This window comes from Pipistrellus kuhlii, unplaced genomic scaffold (genome assembly GCF_014108245.1).
Source record: "Pipistrellus kuhlii isolate mPipKuh1 unplaced genomic scaffold, mPipKuh1.p scaffold_m20_p_17, whole genome shotgun sequence".
NCBI classification, from domain to species: domain Eukaryota; kingdom Metazoa; phylum Chordata; class Mammalia; order Chiroptera; family Vespertilionidae; genus Pipistrellus; species Pipistrellus kuhlii.
This window is the reverse complement of record NW_023425482.1, coordinates 26,979,527-27,007,049: the sequence shown is the minus strand read 5'-3', so window position 1 is coordinate 27,007,049 and position 27,523 is coordinate 26,979,527. Positions and strand designations below refer to the sequence as shown.

The window sequence follows — 27,523 nt, the reverse complement described above, 5'->3', positions numbered from 1 at the left end:
CACACAAGCGTGTGTTCCCTTTGTAGGTGTCACGTAGTCGCCCCCAGGATTCGGCTGGGCCAGAGGGAAGAAGGTTCTTTCTCCTTCCTTTGGCACGTGATGGGGATCAGATCAGGGCAGCACTTCCAGCACCCGGCCGGGCTGTTTACAAGCTCCCTGTGCCGCACTCCCTGTGCCACGTGGAATCCCGGGATTTCCCTCAGCGTTGGTAGGGTTTACAGAGGGAAAGTGATTAAGTAAGACTGGCACGGACTAAGCCTTATGTAACTGTCAGAAACACCGGTACGGAAATCACATTATTTCTTGCCTGTTATTTATGCCAGGTCAGCCCAGTGGCTTCCTTCCTTGAGGGGGAGATTGCACCCCATGCTTTGAGACCCTCCCTCCTGGAGTGGGGTGGACCCGCCAGGCCGAACAAACCCTGGGAAGTTTAGGCCAGTGGTCGGCAAACTCATTCGTCCACAGAGCCAAATGTCAACAGCACGACGATTGAAATTTCTTTGGAGAGCCACATTTCTTTAAACTTAAACTGTATAGGCAGGTACCTTGTTATTAACTTAATTAGGGTACTGCTAAGCTGGCCTTTGCCCAAAAACTCAAGGGGCCAAAGAGCCGCAGTTTGCCGACCACTGGCTTAGGCAGCAAAGGAGGACCAGGACAATATGCCCATTCGCGGCTTTAGTGGGGAAAGGGGTCGCTCTAAGCTCCGGCCCGCGTTGCTGTAAACAGGGAACAAGGACAGGGGGACACCTGGGGGGGGGGGCAGGGAGCGAGGGGGTGAAGGTCACGTCCACCACGTCTCTGCACACAGCTCCGGGCCTCCAGCCAGGCCGGGTTTGCACACGGGCTCAGCACAGGGTGAACGGGAAGATGGAGAGGAGCGGGCCAGCGGGTGGGGAAGACTTCTAGGACTCCGGGGCTGAGTTCCCGGAACTCGGGGAACGGGGGTGGCTGCGCCCCTGGGGGTGATCAGGCTGGGACACGGTGTACCCGCAGCTCCTCCACCTGATCCGGCGCCAAAAGCGGAGGCCCAGGCCCCGGGGAGCCGTGCACACGGCCCGCCCGGTGCGCTCAGCCCGGCCCAGGGCGCTGCGGGCGGGTGCAGGGCCGGGGCGGGTGCAGGGCCGGGGCGGGTGCAATCCGCGGCGGGTGCAATCGGGGCGGGGCCTCTGCGCCCGGGCCGCCTCCTCGGGGCTATAAAACCAGCACGCGGGCTCCTCCAGGCCATCACGCGTTTTGGACACGAACGAGTATCCTCTCTCCTCTCGCTTGGGATCTCAAGCCTCACCTCTGATCGAAATGGACCCCAACTGCTCCTGCGCCACCGGTAAGCTCCCCGCCCTCAAGCACTGGGCCCTGGATGCCCCTCTCCCGGGCACAGGACGGGGGTCCTCGGGGTGGAGCACGGGTCCCTGGATGATGCTGGAGCAGTGGGTCCTGTCCTGGGTCAGTGCGTCCTGCCCAGCCCGGCTGCTGAGGGCATGCCCCGTCGCCCTCTGCCTCTGGGTGAGAGCGGAGGGTCCCCAGGCTCAAGGCTGCTGTGTTCCAGGGTGGACCAGTGGGTCAGGGGGGTTTGCTGGACTGGGACCCAGTGTCCTGGGCAGGACTTGGTGGGCGGTGGGGATGTTGCCTGTTTGCAGTTCAGGGTAGGACCCTGGCCCCAGCCCATCTGTCTGGGCTGTGTCTGGAGCCGGGACCTCCTCTCCTCCCTTTGGGGGAAGCCAGGGGGCAAGAGAGCCACTTGAACTTCCCGCAGTGGAAAAGGAGCTCCCTCTAGGGTCCGGACGGAGGAGGGGCAGGGAGGGATGGTGGATGGGCTGCGGTGTCTCCTGAATCAGGTGTCTCACTGCTCCTCTTTCTCCTGGCAGGTGGCTCCTGCGCCTGCGCCGGCTCCTGCAAATGCAAAGAGTGCAAGTGCACCTCCTGCAAGAAGAGTGAGTGTGAGGGCCTTTCTCTGGGGAGCGGGGGGGTTGAATGAAGTCAGGAGGGAGCCCAGAGCTCAGCAGGCACCCTTGGACCAAGGACCCAACGTCTCTGCCCCACTTCCCCGCCGCTGGAGCAGAGCCAGAGCTCAGAGCCCTGAGGTCCAATCTCTCATTCTAGAAGGGACGTCAGCACGTAGTGTCAGGGATGGAGCCCCAGCGGGACCCTGCCTCCTAGCGATGGAGCCTTCTGACCCCTCCAGTGTCCTGACCCTTCACACACATGACCGTGGTCTCCCCCCCTCCCCCCCTCCAGGCTGCCCTTTCCCGTAGAGTCAGCCCAAACCCCTCCTGCTGCACTGCTGGGGCCGGGGTTTGCCCCTCCCTCATCTTGAGGACCTTCCTCCCTTCATTGTGTGGTCCTAGGAGGCTGGGGCCGACTTCCATCGCTTTCCCCTCTCCCCTCCTGCTACCCCCAGGCCCTGGCACTGCCTCTTTAAGCTTTGTGACCTGTCTGGGCTCAGGATGGCAGGGAAACCTTTTTTCTAGGGGGTGGGACCTTTCCCAAAGGTTCTAGCCATGGTCTCAGGACAGCACCTGCCCTCTGAAACTCAGGCCCATGGAGGGGGGGGGGGTGTAGCTTGTGCCAGGCCTGCTGTCGGGCAGGGAGGTGCCGTGCAGTGTGCTGACTTCCCCCTCTGCCCCCCTCCCAGGCTGCTGCTCCTGCTGCCCCGTGGGCTGTGCCAAGTGCGCCCAGGGCTGCGTCTGCAAAGGCGCCGCCGACAAGTGCAGCTGCTGCGCGTGACGAGGCGTGATGAGGCGTGACGCGGGGAGAGCCTGCCCCGGATGTAAATAGAGAAATGTCTACAAACCTGCCTTTTCGGATATTTTTTTTCTTAAGCCCTGACCCCGTTGCTACGTCCCTTTTTGTATGGAATATTTGAATGACAATAAACATTTCAAGACTCCTCTGGCTTCGGGTTCCTGATGGTGGGTGTTCTGGGAACAGGGGCCTCGTTTCTCCACTGGGCGGTGGGGGGACCTGCCTGGGGGGAGTGGGAGAGGTGGGGTGTCGGCACAGGAAGGGGGAGGCGGGTGAAATGGGGCAGATGAATGTCTGGCCTGCCGCTGGCTGTCTCTCCGTTGTGCGTGGTTCCTCTACCACCTTCTAGAATGAACTGGTCCCTGTCCTTCCTGTGGGTACCGGTGCCACTGTGTGTGTGTGTGCGTTTGGTAGCCACCACCTATGCTGCACCTACTGTCTACACAGGCAGCGGGCTGTCGGGGAGAGGTGACTCACAGGCTGCCCGGCAGAGACATTACCGAACAGGAGACACAAAGCGGCTGAGACAGGATGTGCTGGGTGGGCCTGAGGGGAGAGACTTTGGCACTGAGGTCTGAGTGCTGGGGGGGAAGAGGGGGTGGGGAGGAGGCCAGCGTGTCTGGGCCAGTGTGTGAGGGGCGGAGCTCAAGTGCCCTTGGGAGAGGGGAGCACAGACCACGTGCCTCATTCATCCGGATGACTCCCCATCTGGCCCCGCAGCTGAGTCACTGGGCGGGTGGAAAGGGCCCAAGCCACCACCCTGCACCCCCTCCCACCCGCAACCTGATATCTGAGATGTAAGATGGGCCAGGGGAGGCTTGTATTTTTTAAAAATACATTTTTGTTGATTTCAGAGAGGAAGGGAGAGAGAGAGAAAGAAACATCCATGATGAGAGAGAATCATGGATGGGCTGTCTCTTGCACACCCCCCACTGGGGATCAAGCCCATGACCAGGGCATGTGCCCTGACCGGGAATCGAACCGTGACCTCCCGGGTCATAGGTTGATGCTCACCCACTCAGCCACACTGGCCGGGCAGGGATCTGTATATTTAACAAGAACCTAAGCTTGCAGCCCGCAAACATGCTCACACGGAGCCAGTTAGAGAAATGAAAGGAGCTTCTGTAGGAAGTGTTTTTTTCTTAATATATTTTATTGATTTTTTACAGAGAGGAAGGGAGAGGGAGAGAGAGTTAGAAACATCGATCAGCTGCCTCCTGCACACCCTCCCCCTCCACTGGGGATGTACTCGCAACCATGCCCTTGACCGGAATCGAACCGGGGTCCCCTGAGTTCGAAGGCCGACGCTCTAGCCACTGAGCCAAACCAGCTAGGGCTGCAGGAAGTGTCTCTACCCCGGTGGGTCTTTGGAGCCATCACCCCTCACCTGTGGCTGCCGGTGGCTGAGGGACCCTGGAGGGACCGGGTCCTGCCTGGGGCAGGCAGGCTTCTAGGACGAGAGGCTTGGTGGAGAGCGGGCCTCGCTGAGAGGATGGCACGCCGCCTTGGGGGCTGGCACTGTGGAAGCCGCCACGGCATCACCGGGCTGGATCCCAGCCTGGCACGGACCTCGTGGGGCTGGAGCAGGAGCGGGACAGGGCACTGTCCTGCTTGCAAGTCCCATGCCAAGGTCACAAACGTGCCCACAGCTTGCTCTTTCACAACCTTACCCTCAGGAACCGCAGCTGCCTAAGCTCTCCGGAGAAGGGGGGCATGGTGTTTCCATTGCCCTGACAAACACAGTCACCCCAGCCACGTGTGAAGTGACAGCTTCACTCTGTCCTCAAGCCCCGCTCCCCAAGGGGTGGGCGGTGCATGGCTATTATGGGTGACTGTTGGAGAGATTCATTTACATTAATGTTTTTCTAATTTCATATGGCTGTACCAGAATGCCTTGTTTGACTCCAGAAGATATTACTTTGCTTCATGGGAAGGCAGTTCAATGCGTCATCTCTGGGGCCAGGCCTAGCGGGAAGCAGAGCTCCGCTGCTTAGGCCAGTTCTGTGGCCTGCCTGTGCCTCGTAGTTCTCATCTGGAAAATGGGTACAATCGTAAGCGCCTACTGCACGGGGCTGCTGTGAAGTTACGTGTGTCCAACACAGTCTCCGGCACACGCTAGGTTCTTAGTAAAGGAACTAAATTTATTTATTGTATTTCACGGTGCCTGACAATCAGTAGGCGACCCAGCAGTGCTCTGTACTTGACTCCAGGAGCATTTGCTGTATGTAAATCACTGTGCTAAGCACACACAGAGAGGGGAGTTAACATAGACACAAGATCTGATCTCTCTGCTGGAGGACTTACTTCAGATCCCCGTGGTCACTTACAGATGCAGCTGCTGAGCGGGGACAGAGTGAGAGCGAACTTTTCTGCCTCTGGAGAACAGCTCCATGCACACTGACTCTGGAGTCGGCAGCTAAGGCAGGGGTGTGGAAGCCCGGGAAGAGGGTGCGAGTCAGTCTGCCCAGAGGCCAGGAGAAAATCCTATTCATCCTCTACCCATCCATCCATCCATCCATCCATCCGTCCATCCACATGGTCCCTTGTTGGCCAGACTGAGAAGAGCATTTGTGGCAAAGGGAACCTCAGCCAATGAGACAGTCCCCTTAGGAATTCAAGTATGGGCTGGAACGAGTTCCAAGGACATTTGTCACAGGCACATGCCCCGACAGGATTCTCTGGGCCCTGAGTCCAGGCCTGTAGCTCCCGCACCTCAGCCCTACGGCATTTCCTTGCTCCTGCCCCCTTTCCATGCTCGGCCCCCAGCCCCTCCCCTTTACCCTTCCCACCGGTGACCCTCAGCTCAGTCCCGCTTGGAACCAAGGAGTCCGGAGAAGATGCTGGCGGGGCACAGGGCTCCCCCAGGGCCTCCAGGCCCCCCCGGAGGATCTGAGGCTGAAGGCAGACGCGGACGGCGCCTGCATTTCACCTCCCGTGCTGGGCCACGCTGCTTCCTGCCTGGACCTGTGGGACACGGCCTGGGTGAGGCTTTCTGTGGGTGATGAGGCGGTTCCTCCCTGCCTTTGCAGGGGGATGGGGGTGGGAGGCTTGGGAAACTCCCTTTTCCAGGTTTGTGCCACTCAGATGCGGTTCCTCAGAGCCATACCGGGCACAGGGTGTGGGGCCTGGTGCAGAGGAAACATCAAGGTCAACTCCCCAAAGTCAGCTCTCCCGGAGGGAAAGGCTCCCAGAGCGCATATGCAAAGGCCCTGGGCTCCACCGACTCTGAGAGCGCGCCCTCCCCCATCCTGCCCGAGGGAAGAGAGTGAGGAAAGGCTTGGATATGGAAAGGACAGCCTGTGCGGTCACTGCCTGTGCGGTCACTCCCCTCGAGGTGGAGCCAGAGAGGGTTCAGGGGCAAGGGACCCGTGGGAATGGGGCTGTATTATTATTATTATTACTTTTTAAAAAATATATATTTCATTGATTTTTTTTTTTACAGAGAGGAAGAGAGAGGGATAGAGAGTTAGAAACATCGATGAGAGAGAATCATCGATCAGCTGCCTCCTGCACACCCCCCACTGGGGATGCGCCCGCAACTAAGGTACATGCCCTTGACCGGAATCGAACCCGGGACCCTTTAAGTCCGCAGGTCGACACTCCATCCACTGAGCCAAACCAGTTTCGGCATGTATTATAATTATAATGATTATTATTATTATTCAGCCACTGTACTGGGCCTGTGACAAGCACTGGTCAACACACATGAATTGTGCATTCGTGCACACGAGTACATACACTTACTATACATTATAAAATAGGGGACACATAGAAAAAATAACACAATGTAGGAACAACAACAAAATAGGCAAAACTCTTTGTTGTACTTGATACTGTCCCTATAGCCTATTGATTTTATTTTTTTCTCAGAATGCCTTCGTCGATGGTTGCTAAACTGTTGTATCTGTAACCAGTCTACCTGTGGTTTGGAATTGCCCAGTAAGTGTAGTTCCGATACCATGAACTCGGATTCATGTTTTTGCTCTCGTTAGTAAGACGAAAGCCACATATGGTCTCTGTTGCATAGACATTTATTTATTTATTTTACTTACTTATTAAAAAAAAAAAAAAAAGAGAGAGGAAGCGAGAGGGAGAAAGAAAACGTCCATCGACTGCCTCCTGTACACCTCCTGCTGGTGATGGAGCCTGCAACCTAGGCATCTGCCCTGACCTGGAAGCGAGCCAGTGACCTCTTGGTGCATGGGATGGTATTCAACCACTGAGCCACACTGGCTAGGGCTATTTATTTATTTATACGACCCTTTCAAAATGTAGAATCACTCTTTTAAAAATATATATATATTTTATTGATTTTTTTACAGAGAGGAAGAGAGAGGGATAGAGAGTTAGAAACATCGATGAGAGAGAATCATTGATCAGCTGCCTCTTGCACACCCCCCACTGGGGATGTGCCCGCAGCCAAGATACATGCCCTTGACCGGAATCGAACCTGGGACCCTTCAGTCCACAGGCCGATGCTCTATCCACTGAGCCAAACCAGTTTCGGCTAGAATCACTCTTAGGCCATTCACAGACAAGGCTTGGGCCCTATTTAGCCCAGAGGCTATTATTTACTGACCCTTGATCTGTGCTTTTGAGATTGTTTACATATACCCTATCTGACTGATGGAAACGCTAGGTAATAGGGTATCTCTTTCCAGCTCTGTGTCAGTGACATCACATGGGGCCGCTTGAGATCAGGCAGTACTTACCCTCTCTAAGTGGGCAGATCCTCAAGAGCAGAGCTTGACTTATTGATTGTAGATTGTCCAGACTTAAGAAAGCGAGGCACTAAATGTTGATAATGCAGATTAAGCCTAAAATGTATAACTATTACATTATAAATAGCACCAAAAATTGAGGGTTAGGGTTACTGACTTTTTTAGAGAGAGGAAAAGGGAGAGGGATAGAAACATCGATCAGCTGCCTTCTGCACTTCCCCTACTGGGGATCGAACCCGCAACCCCAGCATGTGTCCTGCCTGACAGGGAATCAAACTGTGATGGCCTGGTTCCTGGTCCACGCTTAACCACTGAGCCACGCCGGTGGGCTGAAATGCCCGGGTTTTTTTTTTTTTGGTTTTTTTTTTAAAGATTCTATGGAAGCTTAAAAGCATTGACTTTCCTTACTGGGTGTTTTCTGCCACCTGGTGGTCATTTCGCTTATTGCGACCTATGGGCCACCCTCCCCTTCTCCACTTTCACTTGTCAATCAACCTGCACGTCAAAAGGGTAAGACCACCAGGCTTGCTTTCCTCAGATGCTAGAAAGCAGTTCTAAGCTCACAGCCAGGACAGCCTGAGAGGTCACAGAGGCCCTGGGAAGGTAGTTTGGAGTTAGCATGAGCTGGTGTACACAATGTCCTGCCCGTTTTCCTCGGGCCTTGGTTTGAATTTTCAGTGCGCCAACTTTGCTCCCACCTTTTCCACCGTCTCTAAGGCTACAGGTCCTGTTAAGACTGTGTTTATAATTTATGATCAAATGCATTTTAATTTATTTTGAGAAAAATTTGCATAGACTTGGAGATAATTACACACATTTAGGGTGCCATAAAATGAGGGTATATTGTATTAAAGCAGTGTTTTCCAAATTTATCTGGCATTAGATAAATGGCTGTCTCCCCCCACCCCCTCACACACACACACATACACTCCCAGAGACTGTTCACAGCAAGGAGGTCTGGGAATCTCAGTGTCATGGGTGTCAGAGCTGTTATTATGGTGACTCGGTGCTCTGGCTGACCTTGAGGATGGTGAATATCCCCAAGACTCAGTTTCCAGGCTTGTGCTACCTCCTGTCCATCTGATTCCAGATATGATGGTTATTCAGAGCCCAGGCTTGGACAGAAGCCAAGTTCTGTACCTGTTATTGATATGTATAATATTTAATAGCAATAATGATGACGGTTCTAGAAGCTTTGCGAGAATTCAAACGAGTGCAGCCAGAACTTCGGACTATTCCCTACGCAGCACCCAGATAGCACACGTCACTCCTCTGATCCGAACCCGCCAGGGGCTCCTCATTTCTCTTGGAGCAAAAGCTAAAGTCCTTACATTGGCTCAGAAGGCCAACATCACTCCCTCCCACCCGCTACGGTAGCCTAATCCTGGTCCCGGGGCCACCAGGCAGGAATGCTCTGCCTCAGGCCTTCGCACCTTCTGTTCCCTGTGCCTTGGATGCTATCAGTGGCTCCCTTCCTCACTGCCAAGTCTTCACTCGGTCCCACCCCTGGGAACTCACCCCAGCTCCCTCCCCAGTTTTATTTCCTTCCTGAGCACCCGCAGTTATCTAACCCCCTGTCTCCCCTAACAATGTGCATTCCATGAGGGCTTTTGATGAAAAAATTCTTGCTTACTGCAGACGCATACACATAAGACATACCTAAGACAAGACACACTTGCACATTGAAGACCTCTCTCTTTGGAAATCCGGGCAGTATTTGAGGGAGACCATTTAAAGCCATTATGTAGCTACCATAAAGGATGTTTTATAATAATGGTAACAAATGTGCAATAGTTTTTACTTAGCCCAGGAAGTAATAGCATCATCTCACACCTTGGTTTTATAGGCTCAGATCAGATCTGACCCATACTTCTTCATTTCCCCTGCTTGTTACCTTACCTTCATTCAGTCAAGGCAAACAGTGAAAGGCTGCCATAGAGTAATGGCCTGGGATTCAGAACAACCACATTGGGGAGTACGTGCCGAGAAGTGAACTGTGGTTGCTGCGATGGCTTTAATAAAAACAAGAATCGAATCATTGACGGTTCTGGATCTGCATTAGATGTGGCATCCAATGGCCTGGGACCCGCCCTGTCTCTGCTATGTACTGGGCATGTCACTATGGGCCAATCCCAGTGCCCAGAATAGGTGACCAGATTTTATCATTGGTAAAGTGGGACACCATTGATGGTGTCTGTGTGTGTGTGTGTGTGTGTGTGTGTTCTTGATTAAAAATTTGGTCTATATGGAGCAACAAAAATTTTCATAGAACACAAAAATAGTATTGTAATATGTTTTTAAATTTCAACATAAGTACAATTTACAAATATAATAAATTAATATGGTTAGGGATATTGATTATATTTTGTCTCCCCCACTTAGCCTGCCAACTCTCTCAGGACAGGGATTTTTTCCGTGGTGGTTGCTACTGCGCGCCCATGGCGTCCAGATTAGTGCCTGTCACCAGGATGGCGCTGGATAAAGGTAAGAAACCCGCCCTTGCCCTCACCGGTGTGGTTCAGTGGCTAGAGCATGGGCCTGGGGACTGAAGGGTCCCAGGTTCGATTCCAGTCTATTGCATGTACCTTGGTGGGGTGTGCAGGAGGCAGCTGATGGATGTTTCTCTCTCATCGATGTTTCTCTCTCTCTCTTCCTCTCTGTAAAAAAATCAATAAAATATATTTAAAAAAAGAAAGAAAGGGAAAAAAAAAAAAAAAACCCGCCCTGGCAATTGTGGCACCGCCTCCTCTGGACTGAGCCTTCCGTAACCACGTGGGAGAGGCAATGGCCACCGTGCGGGGAGTGACAGCTCCGCGCAAGGCCCCGCCCCCGCCCCGCCCCCGGCCCCGCCCTGTCCTGTCCGCCTCCGCGGGGCTCCATAAAGTTTAATTGGCGGCGCAGCGCGCGGGGGCTTCTGGGAGCGCCGGCCTGGGCCAATCAGGAAGCGCGGGCCGGCGGCGCGAGAAGCGGCGGCCGCGTTCCGGGCCGGGACCTGAGCGGCGGAGGCGGCTGCCGAGCCAGGTGAGCCCGTCGCCGGCCGCGTGTGTCGCGGGCCTGGGTTTGTCACTTCGCCTCGAGCCGGGGGCCCCGAGGCGGGGCGGGGCGGGGCGGGGCGGAGCCGGGCCCCCACGCCCGGAGCCATGCTGCCCCCCGGCCCGGAGCCCCACGGAGCCGGGCGTGTCCGACCGACGCCGGCGAGAAGGCGCCGGGCTGCGTCCGGGAGGACCCCCTGCGGGCCCGCTTTCTGTGGCCCCGCGCCCCCCTCCGACTCCCCGTTACCCCCTCCTCCCAGCAACCACGCCCCCACCTAGCGCCGCCGGCCCACCCGCCCGGTCCCCGCCGCAGCTCCTCGCCCCTCGGGGGCGCACCCTGTCGGCTGGCATCGCCCCCCCGAGGGAAGGGGGCTTTGCGCGAGGGTCACGCCCCTGTGAGCCTTCCCGACCCCTTAGCCTGTCCCCTCTGCCGCACCCCGGGGCGTGCTGCTTCCCCGCCAGGGAGGTGGCTCCCCGAGCTCGCTCTGGGCGCCCAGCACCCCATCCTCGGCCAAGGCAAAACCAAAGTTGATGGGGGTCTCTTTCCCGAAATTGCAGGGCCGACCGCAGGGCTTCTCAGACTCGGCAGCACCCTTGTCATTGGGGCTGGGTGATTCTTTGTCGCGGAGGCGGAGCTGTGCTTTGTGGGGTGTCCCTCTGATCTCCACCCTCCAGATGTCAGGGGCACAGGGCCCTTCTCCCTCGCTTGTGACAACCAAATAGGTCTCTGGGTGTTGCCGGTGGGTGATCCCTGCGGGAGAGACTTGCCCCCAGCGGAGAACCTTAGGTTTAGAGAGAAAAGCCAGATCCAGAGGCCTTCCGGGGGCCGGCTTGGTGATCTGTTGGAAGGTGGGGTGGCTGTCCCTCCTGAGGTTCGGTATTCAGATAGTTTCCCTCTCCTGAAACGGGACGGCCCCTTCTGAAGACACATGGAGTTTAACGACTGGAGTTTAACGACTGAATTAATGTAGCCGCCATTTGTGAATTCTTCATGGGGGGTGGGGGGCAGGCCCTTAGGAATCATCTGAGCCAACCTCAGCTTCAGTGGTGGTCACACTGGGGTCCAGGGTTAGCCCCAAAGGAACGGGCTGATGGGCAAAGCCAGGCTGGCGTCCATTGTTCTTCGTTCCCACGCCTGGCTGCTACTGCGAGTTTATCAGAAAGTAGTAACCTAGGACCTACTGGATATTGGATGTTTCCATGTGATGCCAGGTTGCCTCTCTGCTCATTGAAGGTGAAATAATGCAAGTGGTATTTTATGTATGAGGAACGCTGATCCTCCACATCCTTTACTGCACACACGAAGTCATCCAGGCCATTGCTAGTCTTTAATTTCTCTTCTGTCTAGGGTAATTTATTTCCGTTCCTTTGGTTTCTCCAGAAACCCACCTTCTGAATAATGATTAGGACTAACTTTCTTTTCGTCTTACAAGACTATGGAGAATTATCCAATTCTTATAAAAAAAATCATTATTCTCTTTTTAGAAGCCTCAGAAACAGTGGTATCTGTTAAGATGTAATTTTTGTGTGTGTGTGTGGTGGTTATAATCGATAGCTGGCAGATACAGTAAAAAGTGGAATGATGTTGTCATCTAACCATAGTTTATATATTTAAAAGAAGAGAGGAGAGCAGAACCAGTCTTTGAAATCTTGAGTGAGACTTTACTCATTAATCTTTGGTGTTGAATACCGAACACAGCTCTTAATATAGCTTAATTAATAAGAAGGTTTGAGGGCAAGATTTTAACTTTAAATTAAATGCCATATTTCTTTTGAATCATACCTTCACTGTGGAAACTTGGACTTAAAATAATAACCATGTGTCACCCGAGAACTGCCCTCTCGAAATCTGGGGCTCCTTAGAGAATGTCGAAGAGCAGGTTTCAGCCCAATTCCCACAGGCCAGGCTGAGGGATGCCACCGGTGCATGAATCCATGCACTGGGCCTCTAGTCCAGAAAATTATAGCAGTGCTAACTGCATTTGTTAGATTACAGGATCTTTGTCGCTGAAGAAATAATACTTGGATCTGTGGTAAAATTAGATTTCCATAGTGAGAGGTAACAAGTATTGTTTGGATATATTAAATTTCCGCAGGGGAAGTAGTTGGTGTCATCATTTCAAGCAAATGGGTGAATCAGGAGAGATTCCTTTAACATTGAAGGGAAGACAGATGGCCTTGTCTCTGTCCTTTCATCTTTCTCAGTCCTTTGTATTTATTGGATAACTGGGCTGTTTGGATTGTGGGTGATAAGGAAAAGGAAAAAGTCACATGGTTTAATATTGTGTTGTACTTGAAAAGGGCAGTGAGTTCCCTCTAGCATTCTGTGTGTTAGGTCCAAAGAACACATTATCCTGGACATATTTCATCATTTATAAAACAGATTTCTTCTCCCAAACATGCTCTTCAGATGAACAGCTTCCAGAGAGACGGGAAATGAAACAGGGCTACTGTGCAATTAACTTGCTAGAGCAGGACACAGAACTCAGAGAAACATTTATTTATGTTTATCAGTTTATCATAAAGGATATATCAGGGGTCCTCAAACTTTTTAAAGTGGAGGCCAGATCACGGTCCCTCAGAGAGCTGGAGGGCCGGACTATATGAACTACTAATTCCTACTGTAACACCTTGGCTGCGCTCACTGCCCAAAAAACCTGGCGGGTCGGATCAGACTCCTCTGCGGGCCACATGTGGCCAGCGGGCCGTAGTTTGAAGACGCCTGATATAGATGAACAGCCTGCCAAAGGTACATAAGGTGGGATCTGGAAGGGTCCTGAGCACCAGAGCTTCTGTCCTATGAAACAGGTGCCTCATCCTTCCAGCCTGTGGAAGCACTCACCACCCAGAAGCTCATCAAATCTCATTGTTCAAGAGTTCGTTTTCTTAAACATCTCTCTATATCTCTATATATAAAAGGCTAATTGGCTGGCTGGCTGGTAGCTGTGACGCGCACTGACCACCAGGGGGCAGACACTCAATGCAGAAGCTGCCATGATGTGCACTTGCCATTTAAAACTAAACAGCACCACGGACCTGATGCCGACAACCAACCCTCGGCTTCCCCCAAGTGGGACAGGCCCTGCCACCACCCTGGAGTGACACCCCACCAAATTGCAGCCAACGCTGCTAAGACCCCATGGCACAAAATGCAGCCAACAACCCCGCTCAGCCTGGAAACAGTGGCTGTGGGCGCTGGGTAATGACGTCACGTGGCAACGCCCAGCTTCCTCTCCCTAGCAACTAGCATCCTTGGAGTTTCTTCAGCCCAGGAACCTGACTTGCTTTATAGTCAGGTGCAAACATTTTACTGTTTGTGAAGCGTTTTGCCATGCCTCATCTCATTTGATCCTCACAGAAGTCCTAGAGTAGGCAGATAAGAGACTCGGTAGAATCATTTTTCTTTTTAAATGGGAGTACATTTTTCAGTTTTTCTCTAAATTGATCATTATAATAAAAACGCCTGTGTTATTCTATTTTCGTCGAGAAGCAACTAAATCTTTAGCATCATGTATTTTTCAGTCTTGATGACTCCTCAATTTTTTAACGTTGTAGTCTCTTAATCTGTGATTTTTACATGATATATTTGCAAACTTCTTATTCTGTCCTCCAGGTTTACTGTTACCTCCTGGTTCATAGGTTGATGTTCAGCTACTGAGCCATGCAGGCTGGGCTGTTCGAGAGTATTTATGGAGATTACCATGCTTCCCCCCTTCTCCTTCTCAAAGGTTGGTGGGTGATGCTGAAAGTTTCAGCCCTCCAGTCACTTGGTCTTTCTGGTGACCAGCCCCATCCTGATCATCTTTCCCTTTGAGTGAAGCTCAGTGGATTTTCTAATTGAACAAACACGCTGTTAAGCAGCTCCCAGATTAAAAAAAAAAACAAAAAACAAAACAAAACAGAAAATTATTCTCCTTCCTCCATCCCACCTTCTTGAAGCCTCCCTTCTGTTATCCCCCTGCAAGGCTAAACAGTCCTGCCTCTGACAGCAGTGGTAAGTTGCTCTGCATTTTAGGCTTTCAGTTGCTTGGTGGTTGAGGAGTCTGGAGGCTCAGGAGGATTTCTGCCAAGGGGCCAGGAGAGCAGTTTGTCCTCTGGGCCCTGGGTCTCTGTGATGCTCTCTGAAGCACCTGTCAGTGTTTCCAGTGCCCTCCGTCAGGCTGAGTCACTGCAGACAGGCTTCAGTGCGGTGAGTCGTCCTTACCGGCCTTTCCCCACCTGGCCCCAGGTTTGCTCATTGACTACTGTCCACAACCACTTCCCAGAGCTCTCAGGCTCCTTCCTGGCTCTGTCCTCCATGGCTCCCCAAGCATGCAGCTGGCGTCCAGTCTCTGCCTGTGTCCCGGCCAGATTTTCACCACACAAGCTTGGACTTCATCCCTCTCCCACCATCATTTCAGTTCTTCCTGTTGGACAAAGCTAGGGAGGTTAATGTCATCATCAGTATCTGGTATCGGGTCAAAATTGATATTTGGGTGGCCTAACCCCTATATTTTATGTCTCATTGGACATGTATTTTTCAGAGGTGCTAAAAACTGTCCTTAAATTGATTAAATTAACCACATATTAAAACATTAATGAAATGGGATGATGGCTATATCAGAGTATAGATTTGAAACTTTAATAATTTTTAAAAGATATAATTTTATTGATTTCAGAGAGGAAGGGAGAGGGAGGGAGAGGAATATCAATAATAGAGAGAATCACTGATTGGCTGCCTCCTGGCTACCCCGCACTGGGGATCAAGCCCACAACCCAGGCACATGCCATGACTGGGAATCGAACCTTGACATTCTGGGTCCATAGATCAGTGCTGAATGACTGAGCCATGCTGGCTGGCAATAATTTTTTTTTGTAAATTAATTTCCACTGGTTGCTTTATATACAATGCAGGATAGATCCAGTATTTTTTAAAAAAATATTTTAATTGATTTCAGAGAGGAAGGAAGAATTATTTCTTCCTCTCATCATTGATTGGCTGCCTTCTGCATGCCCCTTACTGGGGATCGAGCCCGTAACCTAGCATGTGCCCTTGACTGGAATCTGAATCTGGGACCCTTCAGTCCTCAGCTGACGTTCTGTCTCCTGAGCCAAACCAGCTAGGGTAATTCAGTATTTCTTAAATATGATATTTTATACATATCTCTTCTCAGAGACATGGAACAAGTTTATTTTCAACTCTGAAGTTTTATCGCAGATTTCTTCCTATAAGTATATTTATTCTTTTGGTTTGGGGTTCTGTTCACCTGAAAACTGGGTTATTTCTTCTAAAATGTCACTGTCTTTTTGGTCTGGGAAAAGCACTATTCTGGACCAAATGTGATCTGAAATCATGCCATTTGTACTGTCACTGCCTTATGCTCTGCAGTCTCAGAAATGTTAAGTATCAGTTGGTAGTCGGAAGGGAATGTGTTTGCTCTGCTCTTTGCTTGTCAGTGGGTGCTGATTTGGCAGGGGAGTGCAGGAAGCCTTGGAGAGGAACAGACCCCACGACGGGAGAATAAAACTCCTCCTGTTCATTCAACAAAAAACGATTGTCTGCTGTGCGCCAGGCACTGCTCTCAGAGCCTGGGAACAGCAGTGAACAAAGCAGACCAGTCCCTGTCCTTGAGCAGCTTACCTTTCGCAGGGGTGACAGACAGCAAGAGAGATGGAGGCGGCTGGTGGGGGTTGCAGATTGCACTCTGAACTCTCTTGTTCTGGGTTGTCATCAACAGCAAGGTGACGGTTTAGCTGGAACAGACAGGGAATCGTCTTGAGCATATCTGGGAGAGGGGTGGTCCGAGTAGAGAAACAGGGAGTACAGAGACCCAGGGTAGGAATGTGTCTGACCATTGGGGGACCAGCCAAGAGGCCTGAGTGGCTGGAGCCCAGGAAGGGAAGGGGGCACAGGCCTGGAGTGAGTCTGGGAGGTAAGGAGAGGCGGGGCAGCTTCTACAGGGCTTCCCTCTTAACAGAGATTTAAGCAGAGGAGGGATGTGATCTGACTTTAAAAGGGTCCCTGGCTGCTGGGTTGGGAATAGACTGTAGGCGGTGAGGGCTGAAGCGGGAGGTCGGGAAGAGGTGATGGTGACTCAGAGGGTGAAAGTGGTGGGAAGAGGTCGATTCTGGATGTTTTGAAGGTGGATTTGAAAGGTTTCGTTGACCTATTGGATGGGAGGTATGAATCACGCAAGCTTTCAAAGATTTTGGCTGAAGCAACTGAGAAGGCAAGGAACAAGTTTTGTAGACAAGATTAGAGCTCAGTTCGGGGCATATAAAATTTAGTGTATTGTTTAGAGATTCCGGCTTTATTTTTACCATGGTCAAATAATTTAAAAAAAATTATTTTTATTGATTTTAGAGAGGAAGGGAGAGGGACAGAGACAGAAACATCAATGAGAGAGAATCATTGATCAGCTGCCTCCTGCATGCCCCCTACAGGGGAATGAGCCTGCAACCCAAGCATGTGCCCTTGGCCGGAATCAAACCCTGGATCCTTCAGTCCACAGGCCGACTGAGCAAAACTGGCTATGGCCAAAATAATTTTTAAATAGCTTTAAAAAGTCTTTTATTGGACCACATGAAAGTTAATTAAGACTTTTGTTTGTCTTAATTATTTATACTCAAATCCTTCACTCTAAACCTTTATATCTATTTTATTGATTTCAGAGAGGAAGGGAGAGGGAGAGAGAGAGAGAAACATCAATGATAAGAGAGAATCATTGATTGGCTACCTCCTGTACCCCCTCTCTGCCACTGGTGATCAAGTCTGCAACCCAGGCATATACCCTGACTGGGAATGGAACCTCTTTGTTCCTAGGTCCACGCTTAACCGCTGAGCCATACCCAGCTGGGTAACATCACTCTAAATCTTTATATGGGTAGATCATTTGAAGAATTGAGCATTTCCTTTCTCTTACGTGAATGTAAAATGTTATTCTCCCCCCCCCCCCCCCCTTTTTTTTTTCAGAGAGAGAAGAAGAGAGAGGGATAGAAAGAGATGAGAAACATCAGTTGGCTGCCTCCTACATGCCTCCTACTAGGGATCAAGCCCACAACCTAGGCATGTGCCCTGACTGGGAACGGAACTGGTGACCTCTTGGTACATGGGTCAACACTCAACCTTTCAGCTATATCGGCTGGGTTCTTCTTTTTTTAAACATAGAAAAATTTTATTTCATTCAGTTCTTTATTCAGGGTGTTCAAAAAATTTCCTTATGAAAGAAAAGCACTATTTCCTTTGCTTTGGCTCTGATAGACAAATCATTGTTTATCTTAAAGTGAGAAAAATGTATGGGGAAGAGGCAGCAAATTCCTTTCCTCTTTCTGGTGATGGACCACGTTTCTGATAATTAGTAGAATGTCATTGATCTTCAGGGTTTCTGAGGTAAAACATTTCTCCATTGGGCAGGAGCTGTTGTTTAAAAATATTCTCCTTTTTTGTCCTTGAGAAAACTTTGCTTTTTCTGCCATCCCCATTTCCCCACAGGTAGAGATTGCTTGATTCTCTTGGGTAAAGACTGATTATCTAGAAACTTTAAGTGAAGAGTTATTGTGTATATGACTTTTTAAAAAATATATATTTTATTGATTTTTTTACAGAGAGGAAGGGAGAGGGATAGAGAGTTAAATTCATCGATGAGAGAGAAACATCAATAAGCTGCCTCTTCTACACTCCCCACTGGGAATGTGCCTGCAACCAAAGTACATGCCCTTGACTGGAATTGAACCTTCAGTCCGCTGATGCTCTATCCACTGAGCCAAACCAGCTAGGGCTGTATATGACTTTTTGTCTAAAGATTGAACTCAGTTTAGTACTTATAAAGAATTTCAAAGTGTTTTCATGATTCCTCCAGCTGAGCTACTTTTGTTTTAACCTTGTGCCCTTGCCTTTAAAGTTAATGTTGCTTAATGCTCACTTTAAAAAGTTCCTGTTCTCCTGCTGTAGATTTATGATGATAACTGTGCCCTTTTAGCATTAACTGGTCCTTCACAGCTGAGATATATATTGCATTATACTGTAACCACAATTCTGGACTAGTGGGATTTCAAAAGTGGGCTTAAAACAAAGGAGAAAAGTATAATCAACAAGAGCTACTGTTTAAGGAATTTTGTTATTTTTTAAATAAATTACTTTGTTACCTTTTAGCAATATAAAATTTTCCCCCCCTAATGATGGTGATACTGTTTATCTTTTGATTATTTAAATATTTGTAGGACTTAACATCGTTTTGTTTAAGAACCTTATATAAGGATAGTACAGGATATATATAATTCACAAACATAATATCTATTAAATTTTTACACTGTTTATAGAGCCTTTCTTGGTCATTTGGTGGAGACACAGGTGATCTTGTTAACATTCATGGTGTAGAAGCCAGCTGCTTTTATATTATTATTATTAGTAGCAATCATATTTCTAAAAGCAGTAGGTATATTAACAAGTCTAATATCTGAATATCATAACAAACAAACATGGATCTCTGCTCTTAGTAATCTTGTAAGGTAAAGAACATGAGAGTGGAGACTTGGACATGAATTTGAAGAGACTGTCTATTATGTTAGTGGAGGAGCAGGTATGTGAAAATAACATAACCTATCTCTGGACTTGGTTCAGCCCCTTTGTAGTGGAGAATATTGTGGGCATGGAGCTGAGCTCTGTGGGTTGGAGTTGCTTCTTCTGTTTGCTCAGGACTCTTACAGAGTTGCTAAGAATCCTATATAATAAAACCCTAATATGCAAATTGACCAAATGGTACAATAACTGGTTGCTGTGACGCACACTGACCACCAGGGGGCAGACACTCAAAGCAGGAGCTGTTTCCTGGTGGTCAGTGCGCTCCCATAGGAGCACTGCTCAGCCAGAAGCCGGCTGATGGTTGGTGAGCTGCAGCAGAGGTGGTGGGAGCCTCTCCTGCCTCTTCAGCAGTGCTAAGGACCCCTGGGGGGTGTCTGACTGCTGGGTTAGGCCTGCTTCCTGCCCCAGTGCACAAAAGTCATACACTGGGCACTGCGGATAGTGGTGTTTTACTTAGGTGGAGAAACAGGAGGTGGAGGATGGTGTTTCTTTGAATCTCCCAGAAATTGCCACCATCACTTCCATTTCCTTGTCGGCTCCATGGAAGGAGGCAGGAATCCTGGTCTGTGGCTTAGTATCTGCATTTGTTCTGATGGCAGAAGTCAATCTTGGAACTGTCAATATACTCAAATGATCTATTTTTAAAAAAATAGATATTTTTAATGATTTCAGAGAGGAAGGAAGAATGAGAGAGAGAAACGTCAATGATGAGATAGAATCATTGATCAGCTGCCTCCCGCCTACCCCTACGGGAGACTGAGCCTGAAACCCAGGCATGTGCCCTTGGCACAGGAACCAAACCCAGGACCCTTGGCTCTGCAGGTGGACGCTCTATCCACTGAGCCAAACCAGCTAGGGCTAGAAATGATGGATTTCTTCACGGTCTGACTCATTTTCTCTGTCAGGCCTGTTCTGGGGGGTATGTTCAGGAACAAATCCACTTGTTTGTTTACAAAAAGTCCTAGTGTTGAGCTCGCTTCGGCAGCACATACACTAAAATTGGGACGATACAGAGGAGATCAGCATGGCCCTGTGCAAGGATGACACACAAATTCGTGAAGCGTTCCATATTTAAAAAAAAAAAAAAAAAGTCCCAGCGTTTCATTAAGCTTGTAACAGATCCAGGTAGTGTTTGAAGCCTGTCTTTCCTTTGATTGAGGTCTCCTTTCTTCTCCCCTCCAGGATCTGCACCGCCAATGGATACCGAGGGGTTTGGTGAGCTCCTTCAGCAAGCTGAACAGCTTGCTGCCGAGACCGAGGGCATCTCCGAGCTTCCCCACGTGGAGCGGAACCTGCAGGAGATCCAGCAGGCGGGCGAGCGCCTGCGCTCCCGCACCCTCACACGCACGTCCCAGGAGACGGCAGACGTCAAGGCGTGAGTACTGGCGGGGAAGCAGCGTTGGCGCTGGGTGGCTGGGGGGGCAGGATCCATTTCTTCTTTCCTGTCTTGAGTTTGGATTCAGTTTGTAAATGGCACGCAAGCCAGATTCTCGGGAACTCAGAGTGATTTTGTAAACAGGCCAGTAGCCTCGCTTTGTCTCCTTGCCCGGGCGTTCCAGCCTGTCTTTCTGACCAAGCTGTGAGCCCCTATCACAAGCAGAGATGATCAGGATGGGAAGGGGCGAAGAGTTTGTCATGCAGAGACCGGCCACAGCAGTTCCCGCCTGGGTTCGCTGACGGTTGGGTCACAATGGCTCCTGTAAGTGTATTAGTCAGCGTGGGCCCCGCAGGTGAGTGTTACTGCCTGCGCCAGTGAGCACTCAGAGATGAGCAGTGTTTTTAAGGGCACTTGGAGGAAATTGATGGACAGTCAGTGGCGAGAAGCCATCCAAGCGAGGAGTGGTTCTGTCTGCTGTTGTCAGTGACCCCGCGGGCTGCCTCTGAGGGACCTGGCAATGCAGTGTCTGCCAGGGGATTATACAGGAAAGAGGGTGAGTGTCAGGGAGTGCAGCTGCAGAAAAGTGCTGACTGATGGCCGGCCAGTGGCTGCTGCTGCTGCACAACATTGATTGGGCTGTTGATTCCACAGACATGTGTTTGGGGTCCTCACTGTGCTAGGCCTGGGACTTCTCTGGGGCTCCTACCATTAGTTAGCCATGGTCCTTGTCTTCAAGGAGCTTATAATTTTGGGAAGCAGAAAAAAATCTTGGTGCTTTCCATAAGAAGCATGATTTAGCCGGGCCAGCATGGCTCAGTGATTGAGCATCCACCCATGAACCAGGAGGTCATGGTTTGATTCCCAGTTAGGGCACATGCCTGGGTTGCAGGCTCGATCCCCAGTGTGGGACTTGCAGGAGGCAGCCTATCAATGAATCTCTCTCCTCGATATTTCTGTATCTCTCTCCCTTTCCTTTCCTCTCTGAAATCAATAAAAAAAATATATATATTTTTTAAAAGAAGTGTGATATATTGACTACTTAAGATTTTGCTTATCCTCACAATGAATATTAGGACTGTTGTCCTCTTATTACATTGAGTAGCTGAGGCTCAGATCACACAGCTGGTGAGTGATGAGCCAGGGTTCAAACCCAGACAGGCTGACTCCAGAGCACATGCGAAGGGGGAGGGGTACTGTTATTTATGACCGTGGTGGGTCTGGAAAGTCAGAGATTTTGTGTGGGAGATGTGGGAAACTGTCGGTTTCTGAATTGAACTTGAGAAAGACCTAAGTGCTTATGTTAACACCAAAGGCCCTGTGCACAAAATTTGTGCAAGAGTAGGCCTTCACAGCCCAACTTTGTCCACAAGGTCATCCGGAAGGTCCTTCCACCCTTCGGCCGTTGGGTTGATTTGCATATTATGCTTTTATTATTATAGATGGGTACATTGTTTTGGGTACGTAATAAATGTCCCAGGAATGAGTATAAGGGCTACAGCTAATCTTGAGAGCTGAAAGTTTTGGCTGCTTCAGTAAGTAGGTTGTAGAAATTGTTCTGTTGATCTCCCCAAAATTTATTTTTAAAAACAATACTAGTTAGTTTCGGTTCTGTTGGTATTGGTAAAGTAAGTCGGAGGAGCCCTGGCAGGGATTTTGAACTATCCACCTTGCAGCTACCTGCAAACAACTGCTCCCCGACTGTTTATCAGCACCCTAGCCAGCGTTAGACATTGCTGCTAACCAGGCTCCTTACTGCTGCTCCCATTGCCTGTGGTTCCCCCGGTCCTGAGTGTGCGGGCTCTGTGCTCGTGTGCAAGGATGCTGCTGGAGCCAGATGATCATCCTGCCAGCTGAGTTGCTATAGCTATAATTTAATTGCATCAGCCTTACAGTCTATTAAGAGCAAAGATGGAAAATGTTTTCTTGGTAACAATATCAGCCATGCTCTCTTGTAAATTTCCATTCTTCCTCATCGCTGTCTACCTTAAATTCATTATTTTAGTGCAGAGGAAGTTAGAATATTGAAAGAATGGATAAAGGTGGGGCAGGTGCTTAAAAAGAAACCAAAGGGCCGTTGACTGTTCTTGCCAGAGACATAAATTGTGCTGTGAATATTTTAGTGCAGGATGAGGGCAGAGAAGAGAACTGAATAAGAAATTTTTTCTTAACTGGAATTTTGAAAGAAAACTCTGTCTTACAGGTTTTAATTAAAATTAGGTTGTAGGTTTAAGATTGAATTGTTTGGTGCTGAATTCATTAGTATAAATACACTTTGTTGGATTTTTCATTTTAGGGAACAGATTTGATAGATTTTTGTTTCTGTTTAATATTTTTAAGTTGTTAATTTTTTTCACACGTGAAGAATATGTATGACATATATAAAGGTGTTCTTCAAGGGTGGGCAGGCTATGACCCACGAGACAAAGCCAGTGGCTGCCTGTTGAAGTTGTATCGGAGCACAGCCACGCGTGTCCATGTACTGTCCATGCTGCTTGGCGCTGCAGTTGCTGTAAATAATACAACGGATGAGAAGGTCACCTGTCTTCTGATCTCCTTTCCTGGAAACTGTTTGGAGCCGTCTGGCCTGTTATTTTATTGATATACTCTCATGTTATTCTTGACAAGTCCCTTACTCTGATTCAGGCACAATCAGAACTTTCTCTCTAGCTACCAAATGCACTGTTGGTCTATTATTTCAGGTGATAGATCTTTCTGGAAAGGTACAAACCAACCAGATAAGAGTGTCTAGGCAGTGTATAGCGAGTTTTGGATAAAAAAATACTCTTTAGTATTTTGTGAAACTTACTGAGGTCTTAATTCTACTTTTCCTCCCTGTGCTGTATCCTTACACAGGTCCGTTCTCCTGGGGTCTCGGGGACTTGACATCTCCCACATCTCCCAGCGTTTGGAGAGCCTGAGTGCGGCCACCACCTTCGAGCCTCTTGAGCCTGTGAAGGACACAGACATTCAGGTAAGGGCTGCCGGTGCCTGGACCCGTGCAGGCGGGACCCTGAGCGTGCAAGCCAGGCTGAAGGCCCTGGCCCTTTGTTGACCGGCTGATTTAGGAATTCCCTATTTCTTTTTTAATTCTCTTCTTCCTCGGTTGTTCAGAGAACAGGACACTCGGCTTTGGAGGTTACTGGGGAACATTGGGTTATTTTCCGAGTGCTCTGCTAGGCTGAATCTAAGGAAGCAGTTCCGACCTGCACTTGGTAATTGTGAGATTATTGTAATTGTGAGAACAGATTTCTCTTCCTTCTTTGGGCTTAATCCAAGGCACAAACATTAGTTTTATGTCTTTCTTGTTTTCTTTGCTACATCTCAAGTCATTTTACTGTTTGTCTTCCACATTTCTTTTCTGCATCTTGCTTGCATTGGTTGGCAAAGAGCTGGGGAAACTTAGAGCATTATTTGCTAAAGCCTACTCATCAATTTCTAGGAAGTATTTGGCTACATTAGTGGTACCAGGAAATTGTCTAATAGAGCACTCTACTCTCATTTTACCTAACATGTCACTGGCACAGTTGATTGCTATTTTAACCTAATCAGAAATTGATGTGAGTGTGTGTGTGTGTATGTGTGTGTGTGTGAGAAACATTGTTAAAGAAAAAACTTGTGTGATCCATTTAATTTTGAGGCATTGGAATTTCATTTGTGTTAAAGTAAAGGGATAGTGAGGGACCATTTTTCTTACTGATTTACTTTTGAATTGAAAGGACCCAGGCAAATCCTAGTACAAATGGTACTAATTGTGTTATTGTTTGGGCTCAATTTGGATTAATACTCTCTATCCGCTACCCTTTCCAAGAGCTGTTTTAATCCACCTAATGGCCGCAGTTCTGTATTTAGTCCTATTCAGAAACCTAAAACACTGTATTTTGAGTTGAGAGTTGAGTAACTGTAGATATTCTTTATTTTTCCTGTTACTGATATGGTCCTAGAGTATGGAAATCTAGTTTTTTCTAGTACTAAATCACATTTGCCTGTTACCTAATAGTTATCTTCTTATTCCCATGTAATCTCAAAATGCCATGGAGCCCTAGCCAGTTTGACTCATGGATAGAGCATTGGTCTGAAGACCAGAGGGCCCCAGCTTCAAGGTACAAGGGTATGTACCTTGGTTGCAGGCTGCTCCTCAGCCAGGGCCCCCTGGTCAGGGTGCATGCAGGAGCCAGCTAACCAGTGTTTCTCTCACATCGATGTTTCTCTCTGTCTTTCCCTCTCCCACTCTCTCTCTCTTAAAAAAAAAAAAGAAAAAAATCAATGGAAAAAATATCCTTGGATGAGGATTAATAAAAACCCCCCACAAAAAACAAAACAAAAAAACCCCCACAAAAATGCTGTGGATACATACTTGTCACTTAACTTTTAAAAAAAATTTTCAGTTTTAGCTGTTCTCCTCCCCTCCTTGTATTATATTTCAACTGCTTGCTACTCTGTAAACAAATCCTTATAACAGGGTTGAAGTGTGTGAATGGGATAAGAGCTCAAATAGTTAGGATACTCACCATATATTTTGGGGAGTACCCCAATAGTTTGGAAAGACATGGCACTTGATGTCAGATAGGTTGTTGTTTGTTTGTTTTTTATGTTTAAAATACCAAGGAAGTTGTGTATTTTTTAAAAAAGTGAACTGCTTTTTAAGTTTTCTTTGTTTACAGTCCATATTTGGAATACTCGGCCACATTTACTGATGCACTTCACCAATCCCCACTGATGTGGTACTCTATTTTTTGCTTTGAGGTGTGAATGATGGGTTCCTGAATGCATTGAGTCATAAGGGTCATTTATTCTGACCTTCTACTTAATGCCTGAACAGTCCCTTCAACCTCCCGTCAGATGGCTTCCCAGCACTGCACGCTTAGTCACATTAGTGTTTTTTGATTTGGAATGAGCGTAGCTAAGGGTTTTGGTTTTACCATTGGGAAATCTTGGAATTTTGAGAGGAAGGTTGCCTTCATTCAAAATTTTACCTCTCAGTTGGGCTTTTCTGGAATACCTTCAGAAATGCAAAATGTCAATTCAAAATAACTTTAGATTACTTGGGAATTGAGTATCTAGACCTGAAGTAAAGACTTACTTGTTTTCAAATAAGTCCTCTATTGACTTTATCTTCTTGCCGGCAAAGGCTTTAAAGGAGAAAATTTAACTTTAAAAGGGCTGACACTTGGCTTGATCTGAGACGGCTCTAGTTATTGGTAGGGACTGGAAGCTTTAAGTTGCATTGTGTGGCTCAGCTGACCTATGTTCCAACTTCTGGTCTACACAGTAGTGTCATGCCCGTGTCTGATTTCTTATTTATAAGACAAAGGTAAGAACCAAGCCAGCTTTTGCCCTTGATATGGAGTGGTCTTCCTTTTCATTCTTCTCATAATGTATTTGTTATCCAAGAAGAGTTAAGTTGGAAATTTTCAGTTTTTTTGTTTTTAGAAAATCCAGACATTTTTTTGATGGACATTTTTCTTCTTTATTTTAACAGTTTTATCGATATATAATTCACACACCATAAATCTGATGGATTTGGGTGTATGAACACTTGTTTTCTAGCCAATGTGGTTTTTGAGATGAGAGTATACCTTAACCTCTTGGGCTGAATACCACACAGAGTGAATTTACGATGTCAGTTTATAAATGCATAAGAGAAAATGCTACAGGATCCTTTATACTAGTAGATGCTGCCCAACTGGTAGATGTAGTTTTGGCATTACTTATAAACTTGCATCTGTATATACATGGTAGTCCTTTTCTGTTGGTAAATACTAATATTTCCTTCCGTTTCTAATGGAGCTTGAAATTGATGCAGGTCTTTTTGTTGTTACTTTTTTGTTTGTCATAATCAGTGATGTGATTGGCATGCACTGAGAATACATTTTAAAAACATTGTTCTTGCCAGCAAAAGTAACATTTAAAAAAAACCCCACTTAAATATAGGTATGGCTGATGCTAGTAGAATTTTAAAAAATGTTTATTGATTTGATTTTTTGGAAATGGTCATAAAGAAGGCCTACACATTTGCATAATAGAGGTGGAAGAGCAAGAACTATTATAGCAGTACATGTTACCGACATGACTATCCTGCTGTATTAAAGTGACGTCAAGGTGCTTGCGAGCACAAGTCCTCTCACCGAGGCCCACTTGCTCACTTCCGTCTGTGGAGAGAAATATTGAGGGCAGATTGCACATCTTTATTATGATCTGAACAGACCTAATGTACCATGGCTGACGTGTACTCTATAGTAATAAAGTGCAGATTTACACAGTTCAGTTATAGTCTTGGCTTTCCCACTAGATTGCGTATATATTTCAAGGCTATGCAGAAGTAGCCCGAGTTAGTCATAAAAACGGGAGATGCCATTTATCAGCATTAGACCATAATATTTTCTAATGACACTAGATCAAATAGAATAATATTATTGCTAAACACATTGCATTAGATTCCTAGGCCTGCCACAACAAATTACCACAAACTTAGTGGCCTAACCATTAGAAATTTACCTTTCACAATTTTGGAGGCCAGGGTTTGAAATTGGCAGCGACATGCTCCTCTCCAGGCTTTTTTCTCGTGTTGGCAAATCTACGTCGTCTTTTGTAAGGGCACTGCTGGTCACTGGTTTAGGGCCTACCCTAAATCCAGGATGATGATGTGTGTGAGAGATTTCTGTAGAGACATTTTCCATCCAGAAACAGTGCGCTTTGTATTAAATACCTAGTTTTTAGGGTAAGAATAAGTAGGATTAAGTTGTGGTACTTTTCGAAGGCAGGAAGAGCTAATTTGGGTGTTTGTGTATTCAGCCAAACAGTGGCCTAATCTTTTCTCTTTTCTTTTATACGTTCGGCCTTTGCTTACCACTTTCTTTAGCGTGAAGTAGCACCTTTGTAATGCCCAAGCCCCGACTTCAGTCCAACACTCCACGGCTTTCCTTAGATGCCACCCCTTGAATGGTCTTCTTAGCGCTCTCCTTCCCATGAAGTCCGAAGTTAATGTGTTGGCTTTTCTGCTTAAGAAAAAACAAAACTTTCTGAATGTTCCCTCACAAAGTAAACAGAAATTTAGAATATATTGTTGGAATTGATTTAGCAGCCAATT

At 48.2% G+C, this 27,523-nt stretch overlaps 2 protein-coding genes and 1 non-coding gene across 5 annotated transcripts in view; all 3 read left to right on the top strand.

The window, feature by feature from the left end:
* The first annotated feature begins 1,173 nt into the window (after positions 1-1,173).
* On the top strand, positions 1,174-2,890 carry LOC118720465 (metallothionein-1E). Its single transcript, XM_036440384.1, has 3 exons — positions 1,174-1,327; positions 1,869-1,934; positions 2,636-2,890. The coding sequence occupies exons 1-3, from the start codon at positions 1,300-1,302 to the stop codon at positions 2,725-2,727; spliced, it is 186 nt and encodes a 61-aa protein (XP_036296277.1). The 5' UTR covers positions 1,174-1,299; the 3' UTR covers positions 2,728-2,890.
* A 2,723-nt stretch (positions 2,891-5,613) lies between these two features.
* The window catches only part of NUP93 (nucleoporin 93), a 77,141-nt gene continuing 55,231 nt past the window's right edge, over positions 5,614-27,523 (top strand). Inside the window, exons 1-4 of one of the 3 annotated variants that reach the window (XM_045582843.1) lie at positions 5,614-5,727; positions 9,849-9,950; positions 20,241-20,433; positions 23,290-23,407. In XM_045582843.1, the coding sequence (XP_045438799.1) occupies positions 9,905-9,950; positions 20,241-20,433; positions 23,290-23,407 (357 nt within the window). In that variant the 5' untranslated portion in view covers positions 5,614-5,727; positions 9,849-9,904. The remainder of the gene's footprint in view (positions 5,728-9,848; positions 9,951-20,240; positions 20,434-23,289; positions 23,408-27,523) is intronic. The other 2 variants (XM_045582844.1, XM_036440367.2) reach the window with 2 other exon arrangements.
* Positions 20,028-20,133, top strand: LOC118721021. Its single transcript, XR_004988596.1, has one exon. It is a non-coding gene; the product is annotated as a U6 spliceosomal RNA (small nuclear RNA).